The 19968-nt window shown below is 66.7% G+C and overlaps 10 protein-coding genes across 10 annotated transcripts; 5 read left to right on the plus strand and 5 right to left on the minus strand.

The window, feature by feature from the left end:
• Positions 1-311: 311 nt before the first annotated feature.
• On the plus strand, positions 312-6338 carry MICPUN_62572 (predicted protein; the record flags this gene model as incomplete). Its single annotated transcript, XM_002504906.1, has 1 exon — positions 312-6338. The coding sequence occupies one exon, from the start codon at positions 312-314 to the stop codon at positions 6336-6338; it is 6027 nt and encodes a 2008-aa protein (XP_002504952.1).
• Positions 6339-6415: 77 nt separating this feature from the next.
• On the minus strand, positions 6416-7075 carry MICPUN_62573 (predicted protein; the record flags this gene model as incomplete). The annotated part of the gene is made up of 1 exon (XM_002505206.1): positions 6416-7075. The coding sequence occupies one exon, from the start codon at positions 7073-7075 to the stop codon at positions 6416-6418; it is 660 nt and encodes a 219-aa protein (XP_002505252.1).
• A 164-nt stretch (positions 7076-7239) lies between these two features.
• Positions 7240-8550, plus strand: MICPUN_103118 (predicted protein; the record flags this gene model as incomplete). Its single annotated transcript, XM_002504907.1, has 1 exon — positions 7240-8550. One exon carries the CDS (start codon positions 7240-7242, stop codon positions 8548-8550), a length of 1311 nt encoding a protein of 436 aa, XP_002504953.1.
• Positions 8551-8621: 71 nt separating this feature from the next.
• MICPUN_62575 (predicted protein) lies at positions 8622-9281 on the plus strand (the record flags this gene model as incomplete). Its single annotated transcript, XM_002504908.1, has 1 exon — positions 8622-9281. The coding sequence occupies one exon, from the start codon at positions 8622-8624 to the stop codon at positions 9279-9281; it is 660 nt and encodes a 219-aa protein (XP_002504954.1).
• Positions 9282-9571: 290 nt separating this feature from the next.
• On the minus strand, positions 9572-11515 carry MICPUN_75213 (predicted protein; the record flags this gene model as incomplete). The annotated part of the gene is made up of 2 exons (XM_002505207.1): positions 9572-9893; positions 9936-11515. Coding segments are annotated over 2 exons (1902 nt in total), but the record flags the coding sequence as incomplete, so codon positions are not given.
• Positions 11516-11876: 361 nt separating this feature from the next.
• On the plus strand, positions 11877-12536 carry MICPUN_53411 (predicted protein). The gene is made up of 2 exons (XM_002504909.1): positions 11877-11948; positions 12055-12536. The coding sequence occupies exons 1-2, from the start codon at positions 11898-11900 to the stop codon at positions 12394-12396; spliced, it is 393 nt and encodes a 130-aa protein (XP_002504955.1). The 5' UTR covers positions 11877-11897; the 3' UTR covers positions 12397-12536.
• Positions 12537-12734: 198 nt separating this feature from the next.
• MICPUN_109168 (predicted protein) lies at positions 12735-15139 on the minus strand. Its single transcript, XM_002505208.1, has one exon. The coding sequence runs from the start codon at positions 15077-15079 to the stop codon at positions 13505-13507; it is 1575 nt and encodes a 524-aa protein (XP_002505254.1). The 5' UTR covers positions 15080-15139; the 3' UTR covers positions 12735-13504.
• Positions 15140-15270: 131 nt separating this feature from the next.
• Positions 15271-16222, minus strand: LHL (light harvesting like protein). The gene has a single exon (XM_002505209.1). It carries the CDS (start codon positions 16202-16204, stop codon positions 15368-15370), a length of 837 nt encoding a protein of 278 aa, XP_002505255.1. The 5' UTR covers positions 16205-16222; the 3' UTR covers positions 15271-15367.
• Positions 16223-16500: 278 nt separating this feature from the next.
• MICPUN_109170 (predicted protein) lies at positions 16501-18027 on the plus strand. Its single transcript, XM_002504910.1, has one exon. The coding sequence runs from the start codon at positions 16508-16510 to the stop codon at positions 17321-17323; it is 816 nt and encodes a 271-aa protein (XP_002504956.1). The 5' UTR covers positions 16501-16507; the 3' UTR covers positions 17324-18027.
• Positions 18028-18292: 265 nt separating this feature from the next.
• Positions 18293-19828, minus strand: MICPUN_86278 (predicted protein; the record flags this gene model as incomplete). Its single annotated transcript, XM_002505210.1, has 2 exons — positions 18293-19294; positions 19352-19828. Coding segments are annotated over 2 exons (1479 nt in total), but the record flags the coding sequence as incomplete, so codon positions are not given.
• Between the last annotated feature and the right edge of the window lie 140 nt (positions 19829-19968).

Here is a 19968-nt window from a genome sequence, read left to right on the forward strand (position 1 = left end):
TCGGGGGTCCGAGGGGGCGCGGATCTGTGGGCCGGGCGCCGGGATCCTGGTGGAAACTTCGTCTCACACCGGATCTGGAGGAATAATTTTTTTTTCGCGGGACTTTTCAAAACGGATAGGGGCCCGCCCTTTGGCCTCCGGTTGGCCCATAGAGAGGCGCGGGGGCAGGGCGCCGCGCCCGTCATCGACCAAGGACCGGGGCGATCGTTTCTGAGAGCGAAACCGGTCGGGGAGGGACCCGGATTCGATCGGTGGTCGACTCGAGAGGGGCCCCGCATCTTGCGTAGTTTTTGGAAGAGGCAAAAAGTAGCATGCTGAAGGAGACGTACTCGTGGGCGCTGCGTCGGGTGTTCAGGTTCGCGCTCCGACGCGCGCTCGGCAGGGCTCTGAAGAACGACCTCGACGTAAATCAGCTCGACGTGGCGCTCGGCGCGGGGACGCTGGAGCTCCGGGATCTGGTCCTCGACTGCGAATACCTGACTCGGCAGCTCGGGCACGAGTCGCTTCGCGTCGACGAGGGTCGCGTCGGGTGGGTGCGCGCGACGATCCCGTGGAACGCGCTCGGGACCAAGTCGTGCGTCGTCGAGGTCGGCGATGTCGACCTGGTGCTCGCCCCGCGCGAAGACCCGATCGCGCCGCGCCCGGGCGCGCGGCGAAAACGGCGGGGTCGCACCGGACGACGCGGTGCCGACGCGACGGGCGATGCGACCGGGTCGAACGGAGGATCCTCCCCGCGGACCGGGATCATCGACGACGGCGTGCAGCTCATCTCCAAGGCGCTGGAGAACGTGCTCAAGGGACTCAGGGCGCGCGCGGTGGACGTCACCGTCCGCGTCGACGCCCGCTCGGCACGCGGGAGGGCGGCGGAACCCGGCGCGCCTTCGCCGTCGATACTCGCCAGGTTCAGAGAGCTGGACTTCAGTGACGACGGCGCCGACGGCGAAGGCGCGGCGACCACGCGGGAGAAGGTCGTCTCCGTCGAAGGACTCGAGGTGGACGTCGTCGAGGACGCCGTGCGGGGGGAAGGGACGAAGTGGCGCCGGTGCGTTGGCGGTGGAGGAGGCGCCGGCGTGGACTGCGTGGCGGCGGCGAAGTGGAGCTGGAGGTCCGAGGACGCGGCGGCGTCGTTCGCAGCCCCGGACGCGATCGCCGCGAGCCTCACGCTGTCCCGCGCGTGGGTCGAGGCATCGCCCGCGAGGCTGGAGGCTGTCGCGCGCGTCGCCGCGGCGTTTCAACCGCCGGGCGTGGAAGAAGATGAGCCCGTCGCGAACGACGTCGACGACGACGATGAATTCGTCAGCCCGGAGTCTTCGTTCTTGGCGGACATCTGCGACGACGCGGACTCGAGCGAGGAGGAGGGCATCGATCAGGTGAGACAGGGCATGCGCGTGCGTATGTCCCAGTATCTCGATCGGCGCGCGACGGAGCGCGACGGGCGAGATAGCGACGAAGACGACGACGAGGTTTCGACGGAGCTCACGTTGACGATTGCCTGTCCCGGCGTCACGGCGACTGCCGTGTACGACGACGACGACGTCGACGACGACTCGGAGGAGCGCGAAACGTTCCCGACGACGGAACACACGTGCGTGGACTTGATCGGCATCGACGCCACCGTATCTTCCGGCTCTGAGGGCGTATCTTTCGGTTTGCGGGTGGACGAGTTAGACGCGAGGGAGTACCTTCGGCGCCCGACCGTCGCGGCGAGCGCTCTCGGTTGGCTCCCGAACGGCGTCCACGACCCGTTCGAACCGTCGCGACGCGGCGGCCTACATCGCGCGCCTTTGATCTCCCTCTCGCCGACGCACGCGTGCCACGACGGGGACGGCATCGGCGCGGCGACGTTCGCGTACAAGTCCCCGGGTCGCGGTGGAGGATCCGAGCCGAGATTTTTGAGCGCCGCCCTCGCGCCCGCGCTGATTTGGATCGACGCGGGTCTGTTCGAGCGGACCGCCGCGTTGGGACAAGCGCTGGACCGCGCGCACGACGAAAGGTCTGGACGACAACGACGACGCGGCGGCGACGGTTCATCTTCCGACGACGACGACGACGACGACGACGACGACGACGGGTCGGCCGTGGGCGGGGGATGGCGGATCGCCGTCAACGCGGCGCTCGCGCGAGTCGTCGCGTGCGCGCCCTCGTTCGACGGCGACGGTTCGCATCGCCATCGCTGCGTGGCGCTCGACATCGTCCACGACAGTGCCCCGGACGCGGCTCCCGCGTTCGTGGCGCTCGTCCCGTCCCCGGACGACGACGCGGCGGATGGGACGACGTTCGAGTTTGCCGACGTCGTCCGAGCGGCTTTTTACGCGCCGCCCGCGACGGAGCGCGACCGAACCGACGCGGACGACGGACCCCCCGTTCGCCCGTTGCTCGAGCTCGAATCTCCCTCACACGAGGCGCGGCGCGAGGGCGACTCCGACTCTGACGCCGACACGCGTAGGGTCGCCGTGGCGATACGGGTGAAAGGCGGCGGCGGGGGGCTCGCGCTGGGAGAGTCGCGGGGGTTGGACGCCGGTACCACGTGTCTCGACGTGTACCGAGCCGTTAAGGCGCGCGCGGACCTCGCCGTCTCTAACCCTGACTCTGACTCTGACCCTAACCCTAGGACCCACCCACGCGAGGACGGCATCGAGTCGGATGACGTCGTTCGCGTCGTCGAACAAGTCGCGGCGGAGTTACTACGAGCAATCCTCGATCAGATCGAGATCGACGTGACGTCGCCGCGGATCGGGTTAGCCGCTTCCCCCGAATCCATCGCTCGCGCGTCCGAAGCGTTTAACGCCTTCGCCGCGCTGCCGAGGGGTCACCCGCTGTCGTGCGCGCCGCCGGCGCCGGGTACGCCGATTATACCCGTGGCGTTCCGAGCGTCCGCGGGAGAGGTCGTCGCGGAGGTGTGGACGGACGGGGACCCATGTTGGGAGGCAGGGACGAGACGCGGCGACGGCGCGGCGGCGATGGAGACGTCGATGCACGGGACGATGCACGGCGCCGCGTCCGCCATGTTTCAGTCGGCGATGTCGTTCCTGAGGGAGTCGACGCGCGGCGGAGAGAGGGAGTCGATGGACGTTCAGTGGGGGGAGTCGATGGACGTTCAGTGGGAGTCGACGGACGGGTCGGTGCCCCCGGCGAGAGTCGCCGTCGACGACCGCCGCCGTCGGGACATTCGCGGCGCGACCGTCTCGCTAGCGAACGCGCGGGTCTTCTCCGCGACGGCCATGTGCGGCGATCCAGGCGCCAACCTTCTCACCGTCAACGCCGAGGGGTTCGACCTGACCCGAGGGGTTCCGTCTGATCCGCGCGTTGGACCCGTGCTCACCGCGAGAGACCACGACGCGCTGGAGGGCGAGCCGGGTTTGACGGTGGTACACGCCGCCGCGCCGGGCGTCGGCGGCGCGGCGTACGCGTCCGTGTCCGGCGCGGTGGCCAAGATCGCGCGGGGTCGCGGGGTCGACTCGGGGCTCGAGGGCGTCCTCGAAGATTTGAGGGTGGCGGCGGCGGACGTCGTCGCGGCTGCGGCGTCGAAAGACGATCCCGGCGACGAGGAGACTCTCCCGTACCACGCGAGCCTCGACGTGAGGGAGTCCGCGGTGGTGCTCGTTGGCGTGGTTGGGGGGGACGGCGAGGACGCGACCCTGGACGGCGGGGGCGCGACCCTTGACCCTAAACCCAAACCCTTGACCCTGAACCACGGCGTCGTGAGGCTTGACGTCTTGCGCGTCGCGGTCATCCCCGGGGAGTCGACGGGGGTGGAAGGGGTCGGGTCCGAATCGCCGTCGCACCCGGCGTCGCGCGGCTCCCACCTGAAACACCGCGCGCTCGTCGAGGGGATCGCCGTGCACGTCGCCCGGCCGAGGGCGATCGCGTCGTCGCCTGAGGGATACGCGGACGACGCGGACTTAAACCTGGTGGGGTTGCCGGGGTTTCCGTGCACGTCGGACGCGCTTGTCGCCGCGAACGTCGTGAGGGTCGCGAGGGAAACGTCGGTTCTCGCCGAGGGTCGCACCGGCGGCGGATGCGCCGCGATCGTGGCGCTCAACGCCACGAACCTTCGATGCGACTTCCACGGGGATTCGCTGAACGCGACGTTGGATCTGTTCGACGCGATGACGTCCGCGGGACCCACCGTCGAGCCGCCGCGCGAGGATGACGACGAGGAGCGCGAGCCGTCGTCGTTTGACGCGAGCCCGCGACGCCGCGAGTTTGACAACGCCCCCGCGGCGGCGGCGGCGCTCTCTCAGCCGTCCGTGCGCGTCGCCGCCGGACGCGCCGTGCTGGACGCCGTCGACGAGGACGCGTTCGTGATTGAACGCGGCGACGGATGCTCTGGTCGGGCGAAGAGTCCGCGGCTCGGCGGCGTCATCGAGGACTACGCGTCCATCTCGAAGGGAGCGGATGGGAAGGTGCGAGAAAGAGCCGCGGCTCAGCGCCTGCGATCCTCCCGACACACCCCGTCGAAATCTCCGCCGCCGCCGCTGACAATCGCCGAGAGTCCCAGCTCGCCGACCCCCGCGTTCGCCAAGTCCTACGCGGAAGCCGTCTGCAAGTCCATCAGGTACGTCTCCCCCGAGACGGCTGCGACGGAGGCGATGCGCGCGATGCGACTCTCCCAGTCGCAATCGACGTTGGCGATGGGCCGCAGCGGGACGATGATGGGATCGTACATGGCCTCGAGCCATCTCGCGCATGCCGGCAGCGTCGGGTTACCCCCGCGTCCGCCCCGTTCGCCAAAGCCGACGGGCGCCCCGAAGGCGACGTCGAGGCTTCGATCGAACGGGACGGAATCGAGCTCGACGGAGCCGTTGAACGCGACGCGCCCACCGCCTCGGGGCGGGTCCGCCGAGCACAGAGCCGTGTGGTTCGACGGAGGCGCGGGCGTCGCGGTCATCGACGACCACGTGTCGATCCCATCCACGTGTCCATCGCGGGAGGTACCCGGCTCGACGCCGTTCTTACCCCAACTCCCCCGCGACGGTTCAACGCCGACGAGCTCCATCACGGCGCTCGTCTCGTCGGTCGAGGTGAACGCTCGATCGGGAAGCCGGTGGTCCCCGGCTCACTCGGCCGTCTCCGACGTCGAGTGCGCGGGGGCACGGTTCGTGGCGAAGGGAGCGGCGCTGCGATGCGACGAGCTCGCGGCGGGTCCCGTGGCGTGGCGCGCGGCGGCGTCCATCGCGGACGCCGCGTGCGTCGACCTGACGCCGCCGCCCAGGTGTCGGTGGCCGAAGATCCTCGCGCACGACGCCAACGTGCCGCGGGAGACGGACTCGGCGATGTTCAGACTGGACGTGAGCGCCGTTCGGATGGACCCCGCGGGCGCCGGATCCGGCGCAACGGAGCTCCGACTCAAGGTGGCGTTGCTCCCCGTGCACCTCCGCCTGGACCAGCACGCGCTTCGTTTCTTTCAATCGTTTGCGTCGCGCGGCGAAAGAGTCAAAGACGCCGACGACGATTCCGACGATGAGGCGATTGTCGATGCGGACCCAGTAACGGACGCGACGGCGGCGTTTTTCCAGCTGGCGGAGATTCGCGTCCCGTCGGTTCGGCTCGATTACGTGCCCAGGGACGTGGACGTCGCGGCGTTGAGGGCGGGGAACCTCGGCGAGGCGCTCAACCTGGTTCCCTTTGGCGGTGTCGTGGTACGACTTCAGCCGGTGACGGCGCGCGGCGTGTGCGGCTGGTCCAAGCTGAGCGAACTGGCAGTGAGGTCGTGGCTGGAGCACGTCGCGTCCACGCAGGCGCACAAGTTTGCGAGCGGGCTCGCGCCCATCAGGAGCGTGTGCAACGTGGGAACGGCCACCAAGGCGCTGGTGACGACGCCGCTGGAATTTCGCCGCGCAGGTCGAAGGGGGGGCGCGTGGCGCGGCGCCGCGCACGGTGCGGCGGAGTTCGTCAAGGCGGTCAGCCGCGAGGCGCTCGGCCTCGGCGTCACCGTCGCGGCTGCGACCAACGCCGTCATCGGGGGCGTGGAAGACGCGGTGATACCGCGGCGGGCGCCCAGGGAGGAGATGCCGGAGCCGAATAACCTGAGGGAGGGCGTCCGTCAGGCCGCCGCGACGCTCGGGAGGGGGCTCAAGAAGGCTGCGGCGGCCGTGAAGGACGGTCCCGTGCGCGTGCGCAGGCTGGGCGGCGACGGTACCGCCGTGATGGCGAGCGCGGTTCGGTCGGCTCCCACCGCCGCCGTCGCGCCGGTGGCGGCGGCGGCGGAGGCTGTGCACAGGACCCTGCTGGGAGCGAGGAACCAGTTCGAGTCGTCGGTCGATGGAACGAGACGAGTGACGTTCGATTTTTCGGGCGAGCGTGACGGAGACCTCCTCGACGGGGAAGAGTTTTGACGACGGGTTCGGTATTTACGATTTGTTACGCACTGACTAACTGACGAGTCGTCTGCTTTCCACGCGTTCGACTCTCATCAAACGGAATGCTTCGTCTGCTCCCGGAACGTCACGCTCTCTCCGGTCCTCACGTTTCGATACACTTCCCCTTTCCCGGCCATCGTCGTCGTCTCTGTGCGCTGCATCGTTCGTAGGTACCCCCACTGGGACGCGACTCGAGAGACGAACACTCGATGCCAACCCTCTTCTCTTCCCACCCACTCCCGCAACGACCGCGCCAGCCCTTCCCGGCTTTTCCCGAGACACCCGATTTCCCAAATCACGTGCGCGCACGCCGGCGCGCATTCCTCGCACAGCTCCCCGAGCTTCTCGTCGCCCCCCAAGACGGACGCCGCCGTCGCCACCGACGTGCTCGCGAACTCGTCGTCGCACAGTAGACCCGGTCGTTCCGTTATGATATCGAAGACGAACCCCGCGCACGCCGGTGGAAGCGACCGCGAGAACACCCGCACTCGCGCCGCGAGGACGTCGAGGGGGATATCGGCGATGACCCTTCGACCCTCGACCGACGTCTCCAGTTGCTCGCGCGCGGCGTCGTCGAGGCGTAAAATGGCCCGCAGGGCGTCATCGCGCGTGGAGGACGCGAGACGCGACGCCCGACGATGCTTCGATGCGCCTCTCCCGCGCGCGGGGGCGAGGGCTACGCTCATCGTATGCGCGAACGACGTTGCCGACATTGCGCCTCGACTACTGCGTCATCGCGTCCACGCGGGCCACTCGAGTGACGTGCATCGGTTTTAACTCGCCTCGAGTCGCCAAACAGAAAGCGCGCGGCCGAGAATCGCGAGTGTCAAATTTGGCTCACACGCGCGCCTGAGTGAGTCGGTCACACCACACCACCATGACCGAGGTGGCGAGCCCGTCCGCCGCGGCACCACCGCCGCCGCCGATGGAGCCCCGAGCGATTCCTGCCGACGACGAGGCGCTCATCCGCTCACTCGTGGAGGACGTCAATCAGACCGCGAGTAAGATTGCGCGACGGGCGCGCGGCGAGCCCCCGCAAAGATTCGGCGGTCCTTTCAGCGTCGCGGCGACCCCGCAGGCGACGCTGTCGGGCCTGCCGCGGTTCGCGTTCACCCCGAACCTCTCCGCGCGATCCGCGAACCCCGGTCCGCCTCCGAGGTTCGACGCGGCGACGCGAGCCGAGCTCGACGACAAGCATCGAGAGATCGACAATCTGACGAGGACCGTCGAGGCGATGGAGCGGGAGCTGTCCAGGCGGGACGTGGAGACGAAGACGTTGAGGCGCGAGCTCGCCACGGCGCACGCGGAGGTGGAGGAGAGGGACGCGCAGATCGCGGAGGTGTGCGCGGAGTGGGAGAGGAACCTCACCGCGGCGCAAAAGTCGAGAGACGCCGACGTCGCGTCGCTCGAGACCCGAATGAGGCATCTCTCCGACGTGGAGCTCGCGGCGCTCAAGGCACAGGTGGAGGACGCCGAGGCACGGGCGGCGAAGGCGACCGCGAGGGCCGAGGCGGCGGAGGCGAGGGCGGCGGCCGCGGAGCAGGAGACGCGAAGGCAGGTGGCGGAACGGGACCGAAAGTTTGCCCTCTCCGCGGAGGACTTTCGCCGTGTCATCCAGGAGCGGGACGCTCGAGCCGCGGAACTGTCGCAGCGGTACGCCGCGCGCGTCGCCGTGGACGAACGAGCGCACAAACGGACGCTGGAGACGTTACGGGCGGCGTGGGACGATGAACGCGAGGAGATGCGCGTGGAGATGCAGACGGTGACGGCGGGCGCCGCAGCTTTCGTTCGCCGCGAGGTGTTGACGCGCCACGGCCTATCCTCGTCACGGCCCGACGGCGCCATCTTCGACGAGGACGCGGTGCGGCGGATGCTGAGGAATCCAACCGGAGGGGCAGACGACGTCGGCGGGGGGGACTCCGCGATCCCGGTGGTCATACCGGTCGGCGCGGGCGGGGCGGGGTCGAACTCGTTGGCGTTCCAGGCGCCGCCACCTGCGCCCACCGCCGACGCTCAGCCGGAGGTACCGGATGCGCGCGGGGTGCTGGAGGCGAGGGCGTCGGCGCCGGCGCGGACGACGTCGGCCCCGGCGGATGTGGCGTCGGCGAGGCCGAAGAAGGAGAAGAGCGGCTCGTTCTTCAGCATGTTCAAGTCCTCGAAGAAGTCCGGTATGAAGCTCGAAAAGTAGCCGTGGTAAAACATTTTCGAACTTTTTCAAACGTACACAGCGCAAAGGCGACCTTCACCTCACACCGCCGCATGTCTCAAGCCCGTGTCCTTGCATTCTGGAGCATCTCTGTGTCAGCGTCTATGCTCGCAGCGCTCGCGTCGAGCGTGAACGTGCCCATGCACGCGGGCGAGGCCAACAACGACACCGCCTCTTCAGCGACGTTCGCCCGGGAGGACCGAACTACGACCCCCGCGCCCCTCTGCACGTTCGAGGCCGAAATCCCGTCGCAGTGCGAGTGCGTCGCCGCGCTTCGGCTCTCCGACGCGGTCGGGTCCGTCGGCGCGGGCGCGATGATCGGCGCCGTCGTCTTCGTCGCCCGCAGCGGCCTCAACGCGTTCTTCTGCGACGAGCAAATAAACTTCAACGACGAGGAGAAAGAGTCGGCCGCTGCGGTACCGCTCGAGCGGCTCTCGCTTTGCCTCGAGTGCCCCCCCGCGCCAACGTGCACGCTCACTCCCGGGTGCATTCACCTGGTGCACGCCGCGGAGAAGATCCGGGAGATTCGCGCGGAGGATGACGAAAACGCGCGGCCCGCCATCGACCTCGGCCGTTTAACGGTTAAAACCCCCGAGCCGTTCAACTTTGGCGCCGCAGTCCGGGGGGCGGCCAACAACGCGGTCAAGGCCGCTGCGTCGGTGGCGTGCATCTTGGCGTACGCCAAACTCCAGCGAACCCGCCCGTACAAGTAGACGACGAAGACGCGATACGAACGACGAACGATGCGCGCGTGCAAACTCCGGTTCACGACGTTTTAACGAGTGCCATCGACGATACAATTTCATCCTCCTCGTCCTCTCATGGCGCGTACCCTCCTCTCCTCTGCGGCGCGAACGTGCCTCCCCCTCACCTCTGCGTACGTCGCCGATAAGGCCTCGAGGTCCACCTCGCTTCCGTCCAGGCAACCGCCGGTTCCACCCGACTTGGTCCCGGTCCCGCCGTCCTCGCCGTCGTTAACGTCCAGCCGCGAAAGCGCCAGCGTGGGAACGGCGCCCAGCCTCGCGTGAAGCGTCCTGAAGGCGTCGCTCTGCGGCAGCAGCATGAGCAGCGCGTACAATCCCCGCATCAGGTCCGGGTGTGCGTTGGGCTCCAACAGACGCAGTCGGAGGTTGGCGAAGACGGGCGACTCGATGAGGTGCACGAGCTGGTCGATCTGCACCAGCGCTCGAACCGTCACCTCGGATTCGGCGTCTCCCATCGACCGAGCGACGTGAGCCGCGTGCGCGTACGCGCGGGACAGCAGGCAGAGCGCCACGGTGGACACCGCGCTGTGGCACCAGCACGGGTACAGTGCGAGGAACAGTCTCGCGCCGGTGGCGTTCTCGTGATCCGCGCCCCTCGAAGACGTCGAAGCCTTCGAAAGCGTCAAGCCGCTGAGCGACGCTCGCATGCCGGCGCATTCCGGCGCGGTGAGAAGTATCAGGTTCATAGCCTCCACCATCGCCGCCGCGAAGTCGAGCTCGCGCCCTTCGTCCCCGCTCACGAGTCCGCCCTCGCGCACGATGGACGCGATCTTGCAGTACGTTCGCTCGGCTCCGAGCTCGGCGCAGAGCGTCCTGACCACCGCAGAGCCCCTTCGCTCCAGCAAGTCGCCCCCGTCGCTCGCGAAGACGGTCACCACCCTTCGGACCACGACGTCGAAGTCGGTCTCCTCGCCCGCGCCGAGGGACCCGAGGACACGCATCGCGCGCGTCACAACCTCGTCCGAGTCGTGCCCCAGCGACGCGAGCAGCTCGTCGAGCGCGCCGACGCCGGATGCGTCTAGAGATAACCGGCGAACAGTCTCCGGACTTCCATCGCACAACGCCGCGTACCACCGCAAAGCCTCGAGCCGAGTGGGCCCCTTCGCGCCTTCGCCCGCGTGCTTTTTCAGCGCCGCGAGAACCCCCGGCAGGTCCAGCCCGTCCGCCGATTCGATCTCCCCGATCCCCCGCGCGCAAGCCTTGGCCGCGGCGGTTGTCGAAGCCAGCAGCTCCTCGGACGCCCTCGCAGCCGTCTCCCTCACCTTGGCCTCGGTCCTCGACATGCACGGCAGAACCGCGCCGATGATGGACGCGAAGTGCGGCACGAGACGCGGCGAGTCTCCCGCGAGCGAAACGAACTCCCTCAGCCAGTTGATGCACGTGACGCGCGTGAACTCGTCGCCCGACCCGCCGCACCTCCCGACCAAAATCGCCGCGAGCGCCCCGAGGTCGGCGCCGCGGTGCGCTCGCCCGCCCTCGCCCCTAATCTCGGCGAGGAAGTCCCCGAGGGCGCCGTCCGCCTGCTGCCTGATCTCCCTGTTGGGATCGCTCAGCATGTTCAGCAGCCCGTCCAGTATGTCCGGCAGGTGCGTGAGCATGTCAATCTCCGGCACGGAGTCCAACGCCGTGATCCAACCCACCAAAAACTGCCTCACGTACGGGTTCAGCACGCCGATGCGCTCCCTCAGCATCGGCGCGAACTTGGCCACGTCGAACGCCTCGACGGACTCCGTGACGATATCCTTCACCAGCCTGTCCAGCAGGTGCGCAGCGTTCTGAACGTTCGGATCGTTATCCGCCGACAGCTTGCACAGCGCGTCGAACACTTCGGGGAAATGGCCGACAAACGCGACCCGCGCCGCCTTGGCTATGTTGTACAGCGCCTCGCACGCGTAGTACCGGACGCGCTGGTCGGTGTCCGTGAAGCACTTGAGCACCGGCGGGACTATGTCGTCGAGTTTGGAGTCCGCGGTGCCGGCGAGGGCGACGGTGACGGCGGCGAGGCCGATGAGCCCCCCTTTCCTGTGGTTCGGCATCGGCATCGCGACGAAATCGTTCACCAGGGTTGAGACGAGCGCGTCGAGCTTGGCGCGGTCGCCGGCGCGTAGTATCGCGCGCGCCACGTTCTCCACCTCGAGCGCGGCGGTTTTGCGCTTCTCGTACAGCTTGTCGGACAGGCCGCGAAGGGCAGCCTGGATGGGGGAAGGGGAAAGGACGGGGTGTGCGTTGTTAGCGGCGGTCGACTGGGAAAATCAGAGAACGTTGGGGTACCACCTGCGAGAGGTCGAGCTGCGCGGCCATGGCGCCCGGTTCGTGGCGGGGCGACCCGGAGGCACGAGAGATATATCTGACGCACTCCTCCTGAGCTGTATCGCCCCTCTCCCCCGGCCAGTGACCTCGGGTGGGTGGGGGAGGTTGCGCCCGTTGTGCGCCGGGTGCCGTCCCCCCAGACTCAAAATCACGCCAGGCTGATCCCGATCGAGCGGGAGCCATGTCGGAAAATGCGCCATCGCGGGGCGCTGGGTCGGGCGGGCCACAGACCCGGGCGCGATCCCTGCGGAAGTCATGGCCGACATGAAACGTCCATCGAGTGTAACCGTGTCGGATGAGCCCACGGTGCGTGAAACCCTCCAATACTGCTCTTCTCAGCGCGCGCCCCTGAACGTACCCATCGTCTCGCGCGAAAGGTCACATTTGATCAACACCCTCGACTGTACTGCAGGATGGCCCCACGACCCCAGAATCAAAGGCCCCTCCAAAGCCCTCAAAGGAATGGGCCGAGCCTGACCACCCAGGCCCGCTGTTCATCGCTAAACCCCGGACCCCGAACGGCTCCTTCGCGTCCGATACCGTCGGAGTGTACCAAAGAGTACACTATCCCAACGAGCTGCCCTACGTGGAGAAAGCCACCCCCGCTGCTGAAGGTCCAGATTACCCCTGGCTGACGTCTTTCCAGCGCAAACAGATGGGCATAGAGGACCACGAAGGTATTGAGATCAAAGGACGAAGGAACCCGAGCGGAGGATTCTTCAGTACCTCGGACGTAGCCAGCAAGGTTAAGTAAGAGTTGGCATCCAAGGATCGATAGCGGCGAGGCAACTTTTGGTGATGGATGTGATTTGTGCATAACGGGGGCGCGATGCATGCCCTCGATGAAGGTAATGCTCTAGTTGGTTTGTAAATTTACATACATTGTACATGGCACGTACTGTGGAAGGGTTCGGGGGTCCCTGGAAGCGACAGGAGCACCTCCCACGAGACGCCATCACGACTGCAACGCCGCTTAACGCTAAAACCGGTCGGTTGCCATATCCGACCGCTATGAAGTTTCCACAGCGCTATCCACTCGGACGCACCCAATCGAAGCGCATAACACGTAGCGTCGGCGATCGATCGAGATGGCGACCATCGTTCGCGCCACAATAACCCCCCGCGCCATGGTTTACGCGGCGGCGCCCCGTGCCGCTCGCGTGTCGCGGCCCTCGGCTCCCGCGATCGCGGTCCGCCGCGAGACCTCAAAGGCTGAGGCCCTCGGTCGCCGCCGCGAAACCCGTCGCGCGCTGACCATCGTCGCGGCGGAGGGCGAGGACGCGCCCGCGCCCGCCGCTGAGCCCGAGGTGCCCGCGCCCGCTGCGCCCGCCGTGGACCCCGAGGCGGCCAGGATCGCCGACATGGTCGCCGAGATCAAGGACTACCTCAAGCTCCTCTACGTCAAGCGCGAGATGAACTTCAACGAGGTCAGGCTCACGCTCGCGATCGAGGATCCGAGGCTGGCGGACCGCCGCGAGCGTTACGGGATCGAGGACGAGTCCGGCGTGAGCGCGGACGAGAAGGTGGAGGCGCTGGAGGCGATCGACGCCGGCGAGATACCGACCGACGCCCTGGTCGTGGAGACGCTCCTGCAGGATTTCCGCGAATGGCCCGGGCTGGACAGCGAGGCGAGGAAGGAGCGCGGACCCTCCAGGTACGCCGAGATCGCCAACCAGGCGGCGGGCATCAAAACCCAGATCGAGGAAGAGAGGAGGGCCGCGTACGCGGAGGACGACGGGGACGAGAAGGACGGCAACCCCTTCGGGTTCCTGGTCCTCTACGGCGTCAGCGCCGTGCCCATCTTCATCACCATCGCCGCGCTCTCCATCATGTTCGTCAACAGTCTCCAATAACTAGGCTCGCTAAGAAGTGTAATAACGATTCGGAATCTCGTGCCTCCTCGATCGACCCTTGCGACGCGCTTTGCCGGCGCTCGGCGGGCAGAACAGGTACCTGGCCATGACAGTCAGGACCAACCCCCAGCCGAACGAAAAGTACAACCACATGTTCGCCATGCCGTCTTTCACGTTCCTTCCCTTGAACCCACCGCCCGCCCTTCGCCCGCCCACGACCGGCGCGGGTTTACTCTCCTTCGAAGCCGAGTCTTCCCCCGCCTTCGCCTTCGTCGCAGCCTGCACGTGCTCGAGGTGCGCCATCTCAGCCTCCGATTTCTCCCGCGGGTGTTGGCGTCGGCGTTCAAACTCGTGGCCGTCGCCCTTCGCTCGGTGCTCCGCGTGATCGTCCGTCACCTCGCCCACGATGTGCTCCAGCCCCTTTGAGGACAGACCCTCCGGCCACGGCTCGCCGCAGTGCACGTGCCGCCACGCGCGTATGCCCTTGTTGAGCGCCAACATCAGCTCCATGACGATCTCTACCCTGCGCGCCTCCTCCTGGCCCGGTTGGAACAGTGTGCCGTGGTGGCTCCCGGGCCAGTGCTTCTTCGGGACCATCGGGAACGGGTAGTAAGGCAGCTCGCAGTTGAGCTTGTCCCTGTGCGCGGTGCCCTGCAGCTCGAAGTGCTTGTCCCAGTTCCAGTCGCCGATGTCGATCCTCAGGCCGTAGTGAATCAGGAATGGATCGAACGAGTCCTGGTCCCACGGCGCCATACCCGCGTAAAGCTGCGCGCTCGGTTCCACGTTGTGCCGCAAACCCGCCATGGCCGTTCCGAACACGTACCCGTACATCTCGCTGATCCACGGCCTCGGGGACTCCTTGGTGATGTACACGTCGCCGGTGCCCTTGAACGGCCACCACGCTCGGGGATCTTGTCGCACCCGTTTGGTGTACTCGAACCAGAGCGGCGCCGCCTTGACCAGGTCGCTCGCCCAGAAGATCTCCCAACCCCCGACCTTTGCGAGCCTCGGGACGACGTCCGCGGGCACGAACATCGGCGCCATCTCGTTGTCGACGCCGTGGAGGTAGCCGTATATGCCCGCGGCGACCAGGCCCTCCTCCGCTTCGAGCCCGTCGGTGACGCTGAGGGGCTTGCGCACGATCATGTCAGCGTCGAGCTTGATGATCCACTTGCGGTCGGTGCGGTTGTGCTGGGTCCAGTGCATCATGGACCCGGGAAGATTGTACGCCGAGTACGGGTCCTTCGGGTCTATGTTGGTGTATAGCGGCGTCACGTGCGTCGGCACGGAGTTGACGTAGGGATAGTTCGGGTCGTCGCAGCTGAGCAGCCGGGTGAACCGGCCTGGCGCACCCGCGGAGACCCAGCTGTAGTAGAGCGCGACGGACTGCCACTCCATGTATGGCTTGCAGTCCGCGGAGAAGACGTAGTGATAGTCGTCCACCTCCCTCGCGGGCTCTCCTTCCCGCGCCATCTGCAATCTGCGCGAAAACTCCGACCTAGTCTTCTCGGCGTCCGACGCGGCTCCGGCGGCAGGGAGCGTCGCCTCAGTCGCCCTCGCACCCAAGATAGCCACGATGATCATCGCGAGCGCGCATCGCGATACCATATCGCGTGCTCCGACGCTCCGACCCGCGGTTCCGGCGCTTCTCAGCTATGATGCAGGAGCGAAGCGGGCCGCGGATTGATCGGTGGAAACGAAAAGTTACAAGTATTTGTGCGATGACGGGACGCCAGGTCTGCGTTTTCCGCGGGCGACGGACTTGAACTTGGCGGTGGCTGCGCATCCGGAAAATGGTATTTCAAGATGAAAGAATGGCTAGTGGTACAGTGGTGCGTGCGCTAAGGTGTCGGGCGATCCGCTTCGCTTCTCTCAGTAGAGCTGGCGGAAGGAGTCAAGGACGGACACGTCCGCGCCAGTCATCTTGGCCCACATGACGAGCTGGTCGAAGACGGACAAGCCGGTCTTCGCCTCAATGACGACGGCGGCGGCGAAGCCCACCATGGCCCATCGCGCGTTGTTCAGCTCCACCGACTTGAGGTACGCCATGGACCCGTCCGCCTGCTGCTTGGGCGTGAGCTGGAGTTCCTCGTCGACGCTCATGGAGGGGCCCGGTCCGTCAATGGCGGCGGCGGCGACGGCTTTGAACTCGGTGGCGAGATACTCGCCGTCGATCTCCTTCTCCTGCGCCTCGCGCGTGGCGTTCAGCCGCGCCGCCTCGTCCTTCGCGGTGAGCCCGAGGAATTTCTGGTACCTCTTGAACTGCTTGGGCGACATCTCGCCCGCGACGAGCTGGCGGAAGGTGACCCACACGCCCGCCACGGTGGAGAGCGCGAGGGTGGCGACAAAAAAGTCGAAGATCTGCTCGTTGGGAAGGTCCCTGACGCCCAGCTGCGCGAGAATGCCGTCGCCCGTGATGAGCTCCTGCGCGATGCCCGTCGCGAAGCCGCCCATCGCGGTGCGTCCGATGAATAGCTCGGCGAACGGGGTGAACCCGGCGATGCCCTCACTCGTATCGAAGCCCGCCTTGCGGGCGATGATGTACGGGAAACCGCCCAGGTTGATTCCCGAGCCACCGTCCGCGCGGATGACCAGGGAACCGCGGGGGCGGGGCGCCGCGAAGGGCGCCGCCGCGGAGGGCGAGAGGGCGCGCGCGCCGGGGGCGACGCGAACGCGGCTGGTGAGGGAAGAGGTGGCGATGGTGGCCATGGTGCCGCGTAAAGCGTTGTGCCGCGTAAAGTGTTGTGGGAAACGACGCTTGGGGTGAAGTTGTGGCTGGGCGCGGTGACGTGGCCTCACGACGTAACGGGCCGGTTCGATTATGTCATCCGTATTGTTAAACAGTCAGATACGTCTTTTATTTCGATGGATATTTTGCATTTTTGGGCAAAGCACGCACATGCGACCAGTCACGGAGCCCCAAAACTCGACACCTGGAACTTTGTGGGATTCTTCGGGAAAGTTCCTTTTCTTCGTCAGCGTCGTCTGGTTTCCCACTCCTCGAGGCGCACGATGGCTCAACCAACGCTCACTCCGGTGTACCATGCGTCGGGTTGGTACACGGACGTGTGCGTGTGTTGCAATTGCTGCTCGAAGAACGGGGACGACTTCGTGGAGTGCGACCTATGCTGCGCCGCGGTCTTCTGCCCGTGCGCGGTGCTGAACTCGAACGTGAAGATGTTGCAGACGCGCACGTACCACAAGCCGTGCGACTTCGAGTGCACCAAGCCGTGCGGCATCATGGCGTGCCTGACGGTGACGAGCGGGATCATACAGACTATCGGACGGGCGACCGGAGTGTTCCTCGACCTCGTGAACCTCGGCCCGCTGTACTCGTTTCAGTGGCGCTCGGCGCTGCGAGAGAAGTACGGCATAGCCGGTGACCCGTGCTCCGACTGCATTTGCCACTTCTGCTGTAACCCGTGCGTCCTCTGCCAGGAGCACATCGAGCTCAGGAAGCGCAACGGAGGGACCGGTGGGCTGCCCCCGCACGCGGTCGTCATGGCCCAGCCGTACGCCGGGGCGTGGACCCAGACGTACGCCCCGGGGGGGCAGGTGATGCCCGCGACGGCGTACGGCGGCCCACCCGGAGCGGGGGGACCGGTGCCGATGTACACGGCGACGGTGGCGCCGCAGGGGCCGCCGACGGTCTTCCAGCAGCCCGGAGGGGGCGTGGCAATGGCGACGCTGTCCGCGGACCAGAGCGAACAACCGGCGCGGCCGAGCGCGGATCCCTACGGGCAAGATCCCTACGGGCAGCAGGAGCCGCGGAGAGCCGGCGCCTACTACCCCGAATACCCGAGCTCCGGGAAGGCGCAGGGGGGGTAACAACAACAACGGTGTAGAATCATAAACGCAGTAGCTAGCAGCGCGCGACGCGTCGTCGTCTCGCTTGTAAAAAATGAATGAACGAAAATCGTTTCGTCAGTCGTCCTCGTCTGAAGCCCACGGGTCTTGATCCTCGAACCCGTCCCCCTTGTTCCTGAAGTACGCCTCGTCCGCCACCCCGGTGGTTGCAAAGTGCGCGGCGCCCGCCTCGTCTTCGGCCTGGGTCTTCGCGTCGCTGACGACGACGTGGCCGAAACCCCCCGCCTCCGCCTCGAGCGCGTCGTGGTCGTCAAAGTGCTCAATCAGTCGAGAGAGCCGCGTCCACCGCCAACCGGCGGATTGGTGGATGTAGGTCTCGCACGCGGGAATCAGCTCACGGATCAGGGCGTGCTGACACGCGGTCTTCTGCCATTGAAAGGGAGCTTCCGCGCCGGTCGATCTCCCGAAAAACTCGACGATGACGGGCGCGAGCTTGGAGGATTCCACGTTGCGTCTGGACGTCTCGTCTCGGTACAGCGCGCCCTTGTGGATATCCTTGTACGCGGTCCAGTAGTCCTCGGGGGTGAAGCCAACCTTTGCGAGCGCGGCGTGAATCTCCAGACGGCCGTCGGGTAACGTCGCGGCGTCGAGGTCGGGGCTGAGCTCGGGCATCGGGTCATTGGTCCAGTCATCGACACCCGGGGATTCCTCGTCCTTGCTGATCTCGATCGAAGCATCGAGCTCTACCACGTCCTCGCGCACCGCCCTGGACGGAGGCGTGCTGAGGTCCTCGACGGACTCGTCGAGCACGATGCGCTCGCGCTCGTCGTCCTCGCCGTCGGGGGATCCGCCGCCGACGCATGGAATCGGCTCGGGGTCAGGCTCAGGGTCAGGCTCAGGGTCAGCCGCGTGCCAGGTGTTGGTCCAGTCGCGCAGCTCGCCGTCGGCGGAAAACGTCGGCTTGTATCCCTGCGGCTGAGACCTCGAGATCTTGAGGCAGGAGCCCCACGCCGGGTGTTTGGACACGCCGGGCGCCTTAGAGTCCCCGAGCACGATCAGGTGCCTCCTCGCGCGGGTGAGCGCGACGTTGACGCGTTCCGGCGTCACGAACACGCTCCCACCGTTGACGCCGCAGAGCGACAGCACGACGACGTCCTTCTCCTGCCCCTGAAACGCATCCACGGTACTCACCTTGATCACGCCGTCATCCTCCCCGGCCCGGTCGTCGTCCTCGATCACCTCTCTGACGGCCTCGCGAGACATGATCCCGGCGAGGTTGTTGACGATGGCGCGCTCCTGCGCTTTGTAAAGGGTGATCACACCAACCTCGCCGGCGGGCACGCCGAGCTCGACAATCCGCGCGGCGATCAGAGCGGCGAAGCGCGCCTCTCCCGGAGAATACTTGCTTCCACGCTCTTGCGTCACGTCCCTCGACCCAGAATCTATCCACACCAACGGAGACAGCGGAGGGCCATCGTATCCCACAGTCACGAGCGCGCGCCTGTCTGCCGGAGTGCACCCGTCCATCAGCTTACCGTCGTAGAAGCAATTGTTCGGTGTCTGACTCAGCGTCGGGTGCAATCGGTACTGCGTGCGGAGTAGGGTGGCGCTGTGGCCGGCGTCGCGCAGCCGAACGAAGATCCCCTTCGCGAGCGGGTTGAGCGAGCCGTCGTCGACGGAATCCTTCGAGTCGAGCACGGGGGGGAGCTGTTTCGGGTCGCCCACCGCGACGAGCGCTCGGCATCCGAAGCGGGACATCGCGAGCATGCTCGACGGCTCCGTCATCTGCGAGCACTCGTCCAGCACCACGACGTCGAAGGTCATACCCTCCAGCGCGGCGTTACCGCACGACGCGGTGGTGGTTCCGACGACCCGTACCTTGGAGAGGGCCCTGGCACGTTTATCCGCGGCACCCGCCTTTGTCGCCGCGAGCTCCGCGGCGAGCAGTCGGCGTTCCGCCTCAGTCTTCGCCTCCTTCAACATCTCCATGAGCTCGCCGGCGTGAGCGGCGCCCTTGCCGCGCAGGGGCTTGCCCGCATCCCCCGCGACATCCGCGTCGCCCGATCGCTTCCTGTCCGCCAGGTGCAGCGAGTGGGGCAGGATCGAGTGGTCGATCCTTCGCAGGGCTCCCACGCGGATGAAATCCGTGAAGCCCCTTAGCTTGAGGGCATTCAGCACGCGGTCCACGGCGACGTTAGTGTGCGCGGAAACCAGAATCCGCGCGTTCGACTTTGACTCGCCGAGTCTTTCCGCCGCGGAGACGATGAAAGCGGCGAGCGTGCTGGTCTTACCGCTGCCAAAAGGTCCGTGGATCAGTCGCACCGGGCTCACGGTGAGCGACGGCGTCGCAAACGCCTTCCCCGCCTCGTCCACCGCAATCAGCGCTCGAGCCACCGCGTCCGCCTGGTCGTCGTTGAGCCCGTGTCGAATCTTTAGCGCCGCGGCGTCCGTGCCAACGATGCCATGGCTCGCGGTCTCGTCAACGATAGGGCCCGCGAGGAGGTGCGGCAGGAGGTGGAAAGACATCGGGGTCATCGACGCGATGTTGTCAAACTCTGCGAGGGTCGACCCGCCGTCGAAAACCTTGGCCGCGAAGACCCGGTTGTTCTCCTTGACCCCGTGCGCGGGCTTGGGACTGAGCAGTTTGACCTCCATCTTGCCGTCTT

The sequence above is a fragment of the Micromonas commoda genome, chromosome 11 (genome assembly GCF_000090985.2).
Source record: "Micromonas commoda chromosome 11, complete sequence".
In the NCBI taxonomy this organism is placed as follows: Eukaryota; Viridiplantae; Chlorophyta; class Mamiellophyceae; order Mamiellales; family Mamiellaceae; genus Micromonas; species Micromonas commoda.

Coding starts and splice junctions, on each gene's coding strand:
- MICPUN_53411 (XM_002504909.1), top strand. CDS start 11,898: ATGGCCGACATGAAACGTCCATCGAGTGTAACCGTGTCGGATGAGCCC. Junction 11,949..12,054: donor CCGTGTCGGATGAGCCCACG/GTGCGTGAAACC, acceptor ACTGTACTGCAG/GATGGCCCCACGACCCCAGA.
- MICPUN_109170 (XM_002504910.1), top strand. CDS start 16,508: ATGGCTCAACCAACGCTCACTCCGGTGTACCATGCGTCGGGTTGGTAC.
- MICPUN_109168 (XM_002505208.1), bottom strand. CDS start 15,079: ATGATCATCGTGGCTATCTTGGGTGCGAGGGCGACTGAGGCGACGCTC.
- LHL (XM_002505209.1), bottom strand. CDS start 16,204: ATGGCCACCATCGCCACCTCTTCCCTCACCAGCCGCGTTCGCGTCGCC.